We start from the raw sequence: 15,343 nt of genomic DNA on the forward strand, positions 1-15,343 counted from the left end.
TTCTAACCCTTTGTATTATGTCCTAAATGAAATGCATTTTGGTGGACATATCCAGTTTCTTGTGGTTATGGCCCAAATTTAGCATTAATTGGCAATCATTGAAGCCACAGGATAGCTGATACCAGAAATAGAAAAATTGGGCGCTCTTGATCTTGGGCCTATTTGGATCGAAACTAACTGCTGAACTGGAGCTGGATGTGTTTAATGCTAATCCTGGGTGCCTGAAATGGAGAGTGTTCCATTCCTCAGCACTAACATTCCTCACCTGAACATACAAATTTAAACACGTAAAGAAACATGCACTCTCACACGAAGTCAGTATTTTTTTGAATTGGGAGCTGAATTGGTAACAGTATGTCATATCACAGTCAGAATTGCAATATAGGCTTGGCTCCCACTCAGCATTGTTATAATGGGCACATTATACTTTCATTACACATACTGCTTATGAATTAAGTCAAACAGCAACCAAAATTAAATTTATTTATCATAGTTCAGTGCTGTTCTGAAAATCGTTCAGAGGGCCATAGTTGGCTAGTGCCTTCTAAAGAAGAGATTTTCTCTGTGCTATCTGCAACAAAATTGCAAACCCATTATTTATAAATGGTTTTACGATTTCATTACACATAGCATTCAGAGGAACTCATTCCCCATGGTACTTAACTGGTTTCTTTAATTGATTCTATGACTTATGTAATTGACCGAAGTAGTGAATCTAATTTTGTAGCTTTTACTTGAAAATAAGATTTGGGGATGGAGCAAAATGTGCCCCTCTAAGTCTGAGACCGTTTTTGTCTTGCCTACCAGGAGCAAGTTGCTTATCAACAGGAAAAAGATCCTTTTTTGCTCATCAATTGACTCCCTCCCAATCTGAAGGCATTGCTGGGATGCCGTTCTACCAGCACAGGCCCCTGAGATAATTCACCCAACTGGTCTTTATTCATGTGCAATTCGCTGCCATGAATGTCAGCAGGCCATTTGAATGCGGGAGGTTCAGACTTGAGCTTAATCTTTTCTCATCTCATGTCCATACTCAGTGCATTTTCAGTAGGAGTTGATAAATAGCAATTGAGTGTGGATTGCTGGATTTTCCCATCCCTAACCTAGATCCACTGAGACTAAGTATAGCACCCCTACCACCTTTTTGGCTGCGATCAACTAACTTGACTCCAACTGGGAATTAAATCTAGTTCAGTGACTCGATAATTAAACTTGTTGAGCTATCAGGGAATTTTTTGGGGATGGATTCTTTTATTTTGCTCACAACCCCCCCACCCATGTCATAGGTTCCTCATTACTTAAAACAATCAAAAATACTGTGTTTTGCTCCTCCTTTCCTTGCTTTTTCTCTTCTCCAGGACATGCAACGTCTGCAGCCAATCTTCTACCAGGTCTGTATGAGTGCGTACTTAAAGCTTTTTAATTTATTCGTGATTTAAAATTTCATTTAGTAACTTTTTCGAGCATTTATGTCTGGTTTTGATTGTTCTGTTCCTAAAAGCCACACGCATTTTACTTTGGTGCCTTTCCCCAGTACAGTAAGAAAATATATTCAGACATCCAGAAGAGGGTGCAATGACTGTAATTCATTTATTTATGTACTTCCTATATTTCTGGAAGCAGAAATTACTCTTTAGAAGCAGCATTTAATACCTTTCTGAAATCTACCTGAGAATCGAGCTTTAGAGCTCATGTAAAGCAAGAAATTTACTCTCGTACATTGCCGGTGTCTTGTAGAAGATTCAAACCTGTTTTTCCCCTCAAACCCTTCTGACCAATGATCTTCCACACTGCTTCTGTATCAGTGCTAGGTCATTTTATATAAGGCTTAGGACTCAACATTGGAATCGTATTCAACCAGAGTATGGTTTAAATGGAGCAAGCTATTTTTTGTAACTGAGACCAGACTCCATATGAATATTAGGTACTTGAGATTTATGGGTTTTTCTTTCTTCCTTCAGGATAAAATGTTCCATTTCTGGATAAATACGTTCTTCATCCCACAACCAAATGAGAACTTAGATAAAGTAGAAAATGGCAGCATAGTAACAGACAAGGACGATGATGGTTGGCGTACAGATAACGACAAGGAATATCTGGCCCTCACATTGACTAAAAATGAACTTGACAAGGCAAATAAAGACAAGGCCAACAGATACTTCTCACCAAATTTCAAGGTTCGTAATAGTTCTATAAAAAAAAATGTAGAAAATAGAAAATGTAATATTGTACTTTCCGGTTAGTGCTTAAATGATTTTGTGCTTATTAATGTCTCTAATCCTCAGAATTTAATAGAATCATCTTGTGTTTCAATAGCTTGTTGGCCATTGATTATTGAATACCTAATTTTTTTTGAAGCTGTAGAGCCTTGGCTCATTTTAGATTCTTGGTACTGAACTCATATTCTAAAATCAAACTAATTTTGTTGTAGTTTAGTATCTTACCACATCTACCAAGATTATTTTTCTTGCAGAAACCATTTATCGCCAGCAGTATAGGTAACCAGGACAGAAAATAAATAAATTGCTAACCAACGAAGCAGTCTGATTGTTCTAAGTTCTCCATTGTTTGATCAGTTGGTTAGCACCTCAATGCTGAGAGTTTGTGTGGAATTGTACTAGATGCATCACTTTTGCCTATACATGGAACTATTCAAGAATGATTTTCTTCCAATAAAATTTAAAATGGCAATTATTATTAACCCTGACCAAAAAAATACTTGTGAACTTTCAATATCACTACCTATCCATTTTGCAATTTCTTTTGCGTGAGTATCACACTTTTGAAACTAAAAGAGGTTGTTTATGCTATATAATTGTTCTCAATTGAAGTCTACTGAAAATAGTGGCAGGTGTCATTATCATTTGCATTGTATTTGAAATTTGGTTTGTTCTGACTAAATTCACTGTTTCCCTGCATCATGCTTTTTGGTCTCTTAGTAAATTGAGAAATTAACCATCCAACTTTATGCTTATTATTCCACATAGATTATACATATTACAAAGACCGTATGCATTCGTTTTAAGCATTTGTATAGCTTTGAGCACCATTAAGAGTTGAATTTTGTTGTACATTGATTTGCACTTATTAAGTTTATTGTATCTTGTGATTTAAGGACACATTTAAGACACTAAACCTTTTCAGTTCTGTAAGTGATCTTGCATACTTGGAAAGGTGATTTTGTACCTTGAATTCTTGTTTCCCAGTGCAACATATTTTCTAACTGTAGAAAGTAGTAATTCTTGCATCTAGTGCATAGGGAAAATATGTCACTACTGACAGTGTTACATTTGATAGAGTTGCTTGTTAGAAATGTCTATTGCAATTGTACCTGATTGGATCTAATATCATATTCAGAAAAAAGGAACAAATCATGCCAAATCATTAACTGAATGGTGCTGATTATCTCAAATGTTACTAAACAGGTAGAACAGGCACCAATGAAGAAGCAGCAAGGAGGTTCCTAAGCTTCAATTATTAATGAATAACAATTATTAATCTAACTAACCAATCAAATCATTCAAAACTTGTTTCAGCCTATAGCTTGATTTGTGCTAAATATGTAGCCCAGGAGTATCCAAGCTTTTAGTCTGTAAAGTGCTTGGGTACAAATCATGGAGACTCATTGGAACATACAAATTTTAAATAAACTTTCCCAAAAATATACCTATATCTCAAGCAGCAGATTCTTAGGCCAGAATCTTCCCAGCTCTGCGAGTGTGGGTTTGGAGGCGGGCCCACTGTCAAAATGGCCCTGATTGACGGCGGATCGGAAGTCCGCTCTGAATCAGCCACTTTGTCAGTTGCTCAATTGTCGGCTCTGCCTGCGGATCGCAGACCCGACAACAAGCGGCGGGCCAGTCAATTAAGATGCTTAAGAGGTCGTTTAAAAGGTATTTAAAAAAACTTTACTCAAGCACTAAACATTTTACCAAGTTTTCAATGAGTTTACCATCCCTCGGGTTTCACGCCAGGTAAGTGTGTCGTGTTCTCAGTGACTCTCCATTGCTTTGGCGAGTTAACACCTGCAGAAATGGTATAATAGCTACCATTTCACAGCTGTTCACTTTCCAATGTCAGAAGCTGAAGCTTTCAGGATTTGGAAGAAACTTTTGAGCTGTATGCAGTTTAGAAGTTTTTGCAGTCCACTCTATTCACTGTCACTTCCTTGGAGCGACCTCTCCCACCATTGACCGATCGCTTCTGTCATATCCTCACCTGCTATCTATTTCAGCAGCATCGGTGTCCTTGCAAAAATCTCACCTTGATCCTCATAATCCCACCCCGATCAGCCCCAACTCCAACATCACTAAACACACCAGCATCACCAACAACAACTCCAACCTTCTCCTCAATCACCTGATGCTGCACAGGACATCAGCACTTGACCACATCGCTGCCCAGGACGCCAGGAATGGCCTCACCATGGCCACATTTACTTCACTTGACGCTGTACACCCATGATTCACCAGGTTGGCACCACCTCACACCAGCACCGTAAAGTATCCCTGCAATGCCCAAAGCCTTTCCTTTCACACATTACCATTGTGCAAGGTACCCTTATGTCTAACCATTCACTACAACTCATTAAGCCACTTCCAAAGGTGCACACACATCTGTCGAAGAACAAGTGTCCAAAATAAAGATTTTAATATTTGACAACACATTAGCAGAAACTCTACATGAACATTGGCTAAAACACCATTGTGTGGTGTTAGTTGGTATGATTGGACAAGGGTGAGTGTGAGGGGTGGCTAGTGAGATGGGGAAGTGATGATGTAGATAGAGAAAGAGAGGGATGGGTGGTGGTGCAAGGTAAGTTAGTGTGAGTAAGGATGCGCAGGAGTAGGATCGGGAAGGCAAAGTGATGAGGATGTGATAAGTGACACCACAGGATGAGGTTGAATGTGGCTTTGCAGTAAAGTTTCGTGATCTACTGAGATCATTGAAAGGTATATGCCACTGCTGCTAAGTCCTTGTGACGACATCCCTGCTTGTGCCCTTCTGTGCAATGTGCAACCAGGCTGCATTGGTGTCCTGGGGAGGTCTCTTCTGTCCATTGGAAGGGAAGAGAACCTCCCTACGTGCTGTGACTCCCTCCACAAGCATCTGGAGGGAGTCATGGGAGAGCCTGGATTAGCCATGCACCTTTGTGCAGTGTTTGCAGCACCTCAGTGCTGTAGAACACTGACAAAACAACTGTCAAAAAAATTTAGGAAACAGGCTGATGACGCGTCATCTGATGACGTAATGAATGGTTTACTGTTAATTGGCCGTGAACATTACAGGATGGGCTTAACAAGCCCATTGAAAGGAAGATTGTGTTGAAAGGGCGGGAGGGAGCCAGGAGCGTGTTCCTCACACGCCACCAATGCTGGCCGCACCGGTCTCGCTACTGTTGGCAAAATCGTGGCCTTGGATTCATTGAATCTAACAGCACAGAAGGAGGCCTATTGTGCCCATTGAAAGAGCTGTCCAATTAGTCCCATTCCCCTGCTCTTTTCCCATAGCCCTGCAAGTTTATTCTTTTCAAATTTATATCCAATTCCATTTTGAAAGTAACTATTAAATCTGCTTCCATCACCCTTTCAAATCATGTATTCCCGGTCGTCATATCGCGCTGTGCAAAAAAGCATTTATCTTCATCCCTTCCGGGTTAAACCCCCCCCCCCCCCCGCCCAGTTCTTTTACCAATTATCTTTAAAAAATTCTTACAGATCTTGGTATTCTAATTTATGATTTATCCACCAATTGGACAACAGCACTAAGAATAGCTTTTTCTATAACTCTAGGTTGACAAAATTCAAACAGGACAAACCAGTGAGAGAGAAATACAAGTGCAAATAAAGCCATGGTGCCTGGGTTCCGTGGGCCAGATTGCTAGGGCTAGTATGTGTCCACAGGGCCAACTCCAGTGTAGCTGTATAAGTTAACATTTAAAACCTAAAAGCACAAAAACCTAAATTCCATAAAATAAAATCACTAAACTGAATAATCATCCAAGAAATTTTGCCTGTAAGGCCTTCTGTCTCTAGCCAATTTGCACTACATTCCAAGGTTTCACTGCTTAACTGGACCATGCCTGAATGAAAAAGCTGAACTAATTATTAGATATCCAGAATGCACCAATGCCACTCTGTACCCATAATGCCGATGGACTGCAAATCTTGGAAATCAACTTAGTGACTGGCTCTTAGTCAGATGGTGAGGGGCGGTATCACAAATGGTGAGCTGTGAGTGCTATCAATCATGGATACGTATAAGATTCTGACGGGACTGGGCAGGTTAGATGTGGGAAGAATGTTCCCGATGTTGGGGAAGTCCACAACCAGGGGACATAGTCTTAGGATAAGAGTAGGCCATTTAGGACTGAGATGAGGAGAAACTTCTTCATTCAGAGAGTTGTTAACCTGTGGAATTCCTCGCCGCAGAGAGTTGTTGATACCAGTTCATTGGATATATTCAAGAGGGAGTTAGATATGGCCCTTATGGTTAAGGGGATCAAGGGGTATGGAGAGAAAGCAGGACAGGGGTACTGAGGGAATGATCAGCCATGATCTTATTGAATGGCGGTGCAGGCTCGAAGGGCCGAATGGCCTACTCCTGCACCTATTTTCTATGTTTCTATGATATAAATAAAATAGTTCTGGTGCTTTAAAGAGAACTCCTGCCTTTTCTGATTAGAAACTGGGGTTGGGTGGTGGAAAATTCTCACCTGTAATTAGATTTTTGGCATGTCCCAGACACTATATTCAAGTAGGTAATTCCCTACTTCTTCTGAGGTCCAGGGTGCTTTTTTTTTTAAAGTCATCCTTAAAATGTAATTAGTGCAGTGGGACTAGAGTAGCAAATGTTCAAATAAGTTCAAGAAGGGAGAGTAGAATACACCAGGTAACTACAGACCAGTTAGGCTAATGTCATTTGTAGATAATCTCCGAGATAAAATAAGTCAACATTTAGAAATTCATGGCATAATCAAGGGCAGATAACATGATTTGTTAAAGGCAAGTTGACAAAGTTAATAGTTGTTTGAAATGACTCATTCGATAGAAAAGGGACTGCAGTAGATGTCGTGTATATGAATTGTCAGAAGGTATTTGATAAAGTGTCTCAAAAGAGGCCTTTTCGAAAATTTCAGGCATATGGTACAAGAGCAAATGTAACTGCATGGATACAAAGTGGGTTAACAGGAAACAAAGTGTTAGGGTAATTGGGTGTTGCCTGAATTGGGGGAAGGGGTTGGAACTGGTGTAACCAAGCATCGGTGCTGGTTCCACTTCTTCTGTGTAGATATAGATTATATGGACGTGGGTACAAGGAACACAATCTCAAAATTTGACTAAACAAAAACAGGGGACCGGAATTGAACTCAGCGGGAATTTGGGGAGACCAATTTGAATTATCAGGAAATTTACCGCCCGGCGAGAGTCAGAGGGAAGAGCCGGAAAATTCGGCTCGTTAACTCGCTTTGGGGTGCTGTTTGAGGCATTGTAGGGGTGGGTTTGAGTCTGGAGGGGTGAGGACATCAGCGCAACCTCCCTTTCCTTCACTTAAATGGGAGGGATGCTGCGAGGACATCGTGGAGCCCACCGGGCCAGCAGGGAGGGGTTCGGTCGGGCCAGTGGCCCAGCACTAAAGAAGGGGTGCTGGGCTACCTGTTGATGGCCCGACCGAACCAACGGCCACCATTGTCGGGCCGACTCTGGAGTTGGCCAACAATGAACACAAAATGGCGGCCATGGCGGTGTGCCGCCCTCTTTAAGGGCGGCAGCACCACCCAGCCACTGGCAGCTTCCCGCCACGCAAAGCTGTCGGGAGCACTGACCGTTGCCAGCTGCGCTCCTGGGGGCGGAAAAGGGGTCGGCGCGCAGGGCAGGTCGAAACACGGGGCGCAGCAGAAACCTGTTCCCCGCTGCCCCCGGCTCAGGAGCAATTCTGGATGGGTTAACCCTGCCGCCCGCCCCCGTTAGAGACGGTGTCCCCCCCCACCCCCAGGAGTTTTAACAGAGAGCGAGGAAGTCTGTAAAAAGCAGAATGTTTGGGCAGAAAGGTGGCAGATGCAGTTTGATCGTGTGATAGTACGTTTTGGGAGAGAAAACAAGTAAAGGGGGTACTTCCGACCTCATCCGCTCCACCACCAAGGCTGTCTACTTCTACCTCTGTAACATCGCCCGTCTCGGCCACTGCCTTAGCTAATTTGCTGCTGAAACACTCAGCCATACCTTTGTTACCTCTAGACTTGACTATTCCAATGCTCTCCTGGTTAGCCCCCCATCTGCCACCTTCCATAAACTTGAGCTCATCCAAAGCTCTGCTGCCCATATCGTAACTCTCACCAAGTTCCGTGTGCTCATTGACCTACATTGGATCCCGGTCCGTCAACACCTCCAATTTTAAAATTCTCATCCTTGTTTTAAAATCCTATATGGCTTTGTCCCTCCCTATCTCTGTAACCTCCTCCATTTAATCGCTCCACCATTGGTGACCATATCTTCAGCTGCCTCGGCCCCAAGCCCTGGAATTCCCTCCCAAAACCTCTCTGCCTCAACCCCTCTCCTCCTTTAAGACGCTCCTTAAAACCCACCTTTCTCTCCGGATATTTCCGTATGTGGCGTGGTATCACATTTTGTTTGGTAATGCTTTTGTGAAGCGCCTAGGGATGGTTTACTATGTTAAAGGTGCTTGTATAAATGCAAGTTATAATACAGTATACTTGATGGAAAGAGACTGATGGATGTGGATAAACAGTCACACTTGGGGTTGGAAAATATAATTCTTTGAATCAAAAACGCAGATAAATAAAGGAACTTTGAAGCAGAGGCATGCAAGTATAGTGGGACAGTGGGATTAGTTTTTGAGTGCTCTACCAAAGTGCAATTACAGATATAATGGGTGTAACAACCTGTCTTTATGCTGCAAACTTCTGTGGTGCTATCCGTTTACACCAATAAAATACATCATTGTGTCTAAAATTCTTGAGAAAGTTCTTCCATGTAGTACGTATTACCTTGTAACACTAAGGAGGTTTTCATATCTCTACATTTGTGTTTAAAAATTAATCTGACATAAAAATACATCCAATCCTGTAATTAAATGCTGCCGTAATTTACACTCAGTTGGCAATTATCCAATTGGTCTTATCTATGGTAGATGCTTATCACTTCATAAAGCTGATGAGTAAATATATAGCTATTCCTGTGAGTTCTGAACCTGGAGTTACTTTTTCCTGACTTCTCTCCAAGCATCCTAAAACATTCAGGGGCTGAAATTTGGTTGCAACAGCCAGCTGATAATGGCAACAGTAGGCGTTGACTTGCGGCAGCGGCTTCGCGGCTGCGTTGACGTCTGGTGCGAAATTCAGTTCTGGTTTTTTAAGGGCATAAAGAAATGCCGCCCCGCCAACTACCGCCATGGAAATCATGACCTCTTGCCAAATTCACTTTTGCTGCCTCACTTACCGGCTGGCAGCCAACATACCTCAAAAAGTTGGTGTTCACGAGGCGGATTAGGATTCTGGGGCGGCATTTAAACGGAGTTGCAGCCGGGGGCACAGAGGTCACGGTCAGTGCGGCGTTTGGCCCTTGCACAGTGCATAGTTGTTTGCGTGCTGTGTCTGCTGACTACTCAGCTTGACTACTAGGGTTTCCCAAACATTGGTGGATTTCAGATCGTTGACATTGGCAACTTGTATCTCGCTGTTACCTGTGCAACTCACTGGAGGAAGTGAGTCATCCTGCGACTTCAAAAATCAAAAATTCACTTATTTAACAGAAAAACCATAATATGCTGTAAAACAACACAATATAATGCCACAATCCTCAGCAAATAATCAAACCCACTAGACCCCTTCAAGCATTCCCAGCAATTTCCACGTGCAACAATTTACATGAGTTCATTTTCCAACCAGGTAGCCATCTCTGGTGACTATCGAACAATTGTTTGCTGGTTCTTTCAAGTGAAACGATTTTCATGAGTTCAGATTTAAACAAGGTTTAACAAGGCCAAGCATCTGTGGCCACCATCCCCCAGTTGTTTAATGGGTTTTGCTAAGTGCTTTCCCACCCCTTCTCTTCTCCCACGCCTACTGCTCCTCCTCAATGGGGTCTCAGGGCCTGCAGCAAGGCTCACTTTGAGCCACTGCCACACATGATGGCCTAGCAGAACGTCCCCGACCAGCTCAGACCCTTGAAGGCTCCGGCTGTGGACTGCATCACCTCAGCGTGGGCGGCAGCACTCTGGTGTGGATGGGTTGCAGAAAGCGACAGGTTCAAAGGCAGAATGATGTAGTCCTGAGAGAGGACACCAGGTTCCAACAGGCCCGATACGCTGCTACTCCCCTGGGGCAGAGCCTTGGCATCTGGAGGAATATGGTGAGCATAGATTGCTGGCCTGCTTCGGCAACGTTAGGTCCCCATTGAACTCATGGGGCCCCAGACACGATGGCAGAGGTCAGTGGCATCAATTTGCCTCTGCATTAATGCATTAATACAGACTGTGACTGCAGCACACCAGAGCTGATTGATGCCACCATGCACTGACGACATTACATTACGCAGGCCTCCAATAGCACCGGCCTGGTGCTCAATGACTACTGCTACGTCAGCTATAGCCCATGCCACCATGTCTGAGACCCCATGATCACTTATTGCATCCGACATCCGTTGGTCTCTACCAAGGATGGACTCGGTGGACTGCTGAGGCAAGTGCAAACCTTGAGGCGGATCCTCCATCCTCCCAGCTAGTGCACCTTGCCAGTCCACCCAGCAGATCGCGGTGCAACTGCAATCCGTAATTCAGCCTCATCAGAGTTATGCTGAGCATCACTCGGGCGCACTCTCCCTCTGGGGAGCTGGCCCCCGGTCTTCTCCTCCCCCGTGATGTTGCTGCTGGCCAATGGGTCCTGGAGCATCACCCACCTCCATCTCCCCGACCACACCTTCCTCCCGAAAGCTGCTGGCCCCGCACTCTGAGGCCGCTGCCTCCTGTGTGACATCCATAGAGGTATCCTCCTCCTGTGCAACATCTCCTGCAGTCGAAGACTGACGTGCAGGCTCCGGTCCGTCTGGTTGATCATCAGAAAGCACAAAGCCAGAGAAGAATGGTTATCTGCAGGGGAGGGGGCCAGGACCGAGAAAGGTATTTGGAAATGCCAATCTCGTGGAAAGAGCTGAAGGATTGTGGTGTCGAGGCTAAATGTCCTGCTAAACGCTGCAAAGGAACTCAACATACCGTCGCTGTCCCAAGGGGGTTCGGACTCACCTACAGCCACCGCACCAAATTGAGCGCTCATCAGGGCCGAGATGTGTTCTTTTAGTGCAATAATGGGCTGGAGGTCAGGGTCCCCTCCTCCAGTCCTCATCTGCTCCCTTTTACCGATATATAAAATGGAAAAGAGTGATTAAAGTAAATGTTGGTCCTTTAGAAGATGAGAAGGGGGATTTAGTAATGGGAAATATGGAAATGGCTGAGACCTTAAACAATTATTTTGCTTCGGTCTTCACAGTGGAAGACACAAAAACTATGCCAAAAATTGCTGGTCACGGGAATGTGGGAAGGGAGGACCTTGAGACAATCATTATCACTAGGGAGGTAGTGCTGGATAGGCTAATGGGACTCAAGGTAGACCAGTCCCCTAGTCCTGATGAAATGCATCCCAGGGTATTAAAAGAGATGGCGGAAGTTATAGCAGATGCATTCGTTATAATCTACCAAAATTCTCTGGACTCTGGGGAGGTATCAGTGGATTGGAAAGCAGCTAATGTAATGCCTCAGTTTAAAAAAAGGGGCAGACAAAAGGCAGGTAACTATAGGCCGGTTAGTTTAGCATCTGTAGTGGGGAAAATACTTGAAGCTATCATTAAGGAAGAAATAGCGGGACATCTAGATAGGAATCGTGCAATCAAGCAGACGCAACATGGATTCATGAAGGGGAAATCATGTTTAACTAATTTACTGGAATTCTTTGAGGGATATAACGAGCATGGTGGATAGAGGTGTACCGATGGATGTGGTGTATTTAGATTTCCAAAAGGCATTCGATAAGGTGCCACACAAAAGGTTACTGCAGAAGATAAAGGTACGCGGAGTCAGAGGAAATGTATCAGCATGGATCGAGAATTGGCTGGCTAACAGAAAGCAGAGAGTCGGGATAAATGGGTCCTTTTCGGATTGGAAATCGGTGGTTAGTGGTGTGCCACAGGGATCGGTGCTGGGACCACAACTGTTTACAATATACATAGATGACCTGGAAGAGGGGACAGAGTGTAGTGTAACAAAATTTGCAGATGACACAAAGATTAGTGGGAAAGCGGGTTGTGTAGAGGACACAGAGAGGCTGCAAAGAGATGTAGATAGGTTAAGCGAATGGGCTAAGGTTTGGCAGATGGAATACAATGTCGGAAAATGTGAGGTCATCCACCTTGGGGGAAAAAAACAGTAAAAGGGAATATTATTTGAATGGGGAGAAATTACAACATGCTGCGGTACAGAAGGACCTGGGGGTCCTTGTGCATGAAACTCTTTTAGGAGTCCTTGTGCATGAATCCCAAAAAGTTAGTTTGCAGGTGCAGCAGGTAATCAGGAAGGCGAATGGAATGTTGGCCTTCATTATGAGAGGGTTGGAGTACAAAAGCAGGGAGGTCCTGCTGCAACTGTACAGGGTATTGGTGAGGCCGCACCGAGAGTACTGCGTGCCGTTTTGGTCACCTTACTTAAGGAAGGATATACTAGCCTTGGAGGGGGTACAGAGATGATTCACTAGGCTGATTCCGGAGATGAGGGTTACCTTATGATGATAGATTGAGTAGACTGGGTCTTTACTCGTTGGAGTTCAGAAGGATGAGGGGTGATCTTATAGAAACATTTAAAATAATGAAAGAGATAGACAAGATAGAGGCAGAGAGGTTATTTCCACTGGTTGGGGAGACTAGAACTAGAGGGCACAGCCTCAAAATACGGGGGAGCCATTTTAAAACTGAGTTGAGAAGGAATTTCTTCTCCCAGAGGGTTGTGAATCTGTGGAATTCTCTGCCCAAGGAAGCAGTTGAGGCTAGCTCATTGAATGTATTCAAATCACAGATAGATAGATTTTTAACCAATAAGGGAATTAAGGGTTACGGGGAGCGGGCGGGTAAGTGGCGCTGAGTCCACGGCCAGATCAGCCATGATCTTTTTAAATGTCGGAGCAGGCTCTAGGGGCTAGATGGTTTGCTCCTGTTCCTAATTCTTATGTTCTTATGATTGAGGGCGAGCTTGGCCTGCAAGATTAAAGAGAACATCAGAATTAATGTCCTTCTATCGATCTGTCCCAAGTGCCTTACTGAGTTGAGTACATGTTACTGTATGAGCGTCTTCACAGGTCGAGGAAACTTAGATTAACTGCATTGCCTTGGTTTGCCAATGCTTGAATGAGGGGGCCAGGACCTAACAGTAACGGTGAGGCTACTGTCTTCCACTCACATATGAAGAGTGAGGAGATAATAAGATGAGGGGTGGGTGTGAAGAACGGATGAGGAAGGTTACCATCGCTTGCAGGCCCTTGGAGTGAGTGAGGCTGCAAATATGATTGTTGTATCTCGCCTCATCCACGTAGAGCATTGGGACGTGACGCATTCACATCGAGGACAGACTGTACATTGAGCTGACATCATGGCATGGTCAGGTTAATGCCGTTCCACTTCTTGCGGCATTGAGTGGCTGTCCTGTGCACCGTGTCACTCGCTGACACACTTTCAGCCATTTCCCTCCATAGGCATCGAATGACCCGTGGCGGTGGCCTTCTCCCAGCCTCTGTCCTCAGTAGTTCCTGATGCCTCTCCAGGGCTTGAAGGAGTGCATCGAATGAGGTGTCTGAGAAGCGGTGAGCAGCTGGCGTGCTGCTTCTGCCATCTTCATCGTTTGACTGAGTGTGTAGGAAGTGAATATAACTGAGTCGGTGAGGCGCCCAATCACTACCTCAATTGAATGCAGGTGGCACAGCTCCAAATGCAAAAAAAAAAAGAGTTTCAATGTATTGGCCGAAAGTGGCAAATCATTAACTGAAAAACGTGGCAATTTTGTAAAAATGCTGCTGTTGCTGCCCCACTTAACAGCCCCCTTAACGCCATTTAAGCCCTCCAGAGTAGTGTGCAAAACATGGATTTAAAGCTGCAATCCACTTTTCAGGCTGCAAAACTGAATTTCGCAGTTCCAGGCAGCAATTCCTGGCATTAAAATCTGCACTCAGCCAGTGTCACCGCCTCAAAATCGTGATCCAAAATTCCTGCACATTATTTTGTCATCTGCACACATTTCTGTACTGTGATCAAATAGAGAAAAAGCACTGGGGGAATGGCCCCTTTTTAAGAGTTTGATGCCATATAGGAACTATATTTATCGTCTTTCACATATGTATAGCTTGTGAGAACCTAATTCTGAACCACATCTTGGTCTTTCCTCCTGTCAGCTACCTTTCCTACTGTTTCTTTTATGCACAGAAAAATGTTCAGTAGGTCTGTTTTTATGTTGGCCTGTTTTGCAGAGTTTTTCTGTACAGTTTGCCATAGTTTACAAGATTTTTGATTTACAAAGTTATTGGTGCATTATATGTTAATTAGTTGATTAAGATCTTCAGAGCCTTAGCTGGATTTTTTTATATGGATAGATTATTATGACATGGTCTGAGAGCTAGAGGTTTTTCCAATCTCCAAATTGGAAATAAATTATTTTGACCAGACTGCGCTGTCTTGAGATCCAGGTAAAAATCAGATCAGGACTGCCCTCAATAATGCTTCAGAAAATGTAACCATATTGAGTTGGGAGAGAAGATGTCTTTGTCTTGACATTCTATTCACAAAACCAACTGGCAGGCAGGTGTGGGTAATAGCTGAAAAATGACTGTTATATAACTTGAGGCAAATCTTGGCAGTTGCACTGTCACCAGTTAAAATTCTGACACACTCCAAAACTGGTCTAGAATTGGAACTTGGCATGGGTTCTTTAACAAAGAATGAGTTATTGAGTTCAGAAACCCTACCATTAACATTATTCCCTAATGCTTGTGAAAAATTCAATTGAGGATTATCTTCTGTGGAGCCTCTCTAACAAAGCCTTCATTCCACAGTCATATAACCCCGACCTTCACATAAAGTTGCATTTGCAGAGGTATAGTCTGCTCTCAGCAGACAGGACTTTGACTCAAAAAGTGGTGGAACTGCTGAGGCTGCTCGGCCATTGTGTTTTATGCAGTGCAGTGAAGCTAGTGATTATTACACCTTAATTCCAGAGGAGAGCCTAGAAATCTCCAAGGATAGGAACTTCCCTGTAGATTTTCCCCCTCGCCACCTATGTGAACTTCCATTTGATT

At 43.7% G+C, this 15,343-nt stretch overlaps 1 protein-coding gene across 1 annotated transcript in view; it reads left to right on the forward strand.

Moving 5' to 3' along the window:
* The window catches only part of ptenb (phosphatase and tensin homolog B), a 173,419-nt gene that overhangs the window by 151,877 nt on the left and 6,199 nt on the right, over positions 1-15,343 (forward strand). Inside the window, exon 8 of the mRNA XM_070876895.1 lies at positions 1,962-2,177. Coding sequence (XP_070732996.1) covers positions 1,962-2,177 — 216 coding nt within the window. The remainder of the gene's footprint in view (positions 1-1,961; positions 2,178-15,343) is intronic.

Source organism: Pristiophorus japonicus, chromosome 3 (assembly GCF_044704955.1).
Source record: "Pristiophorus japonicus isolate sPriJap1 chromosome 3, sPriJap1.hap1, whole genome shotgun sequence".
Taxonomy (NCBI): Eukaryota; Metazoa; Chordata; class Chondrichthyes; family Pristiophoridae; genus Pristiophorus; species Pristiophorus japonicus.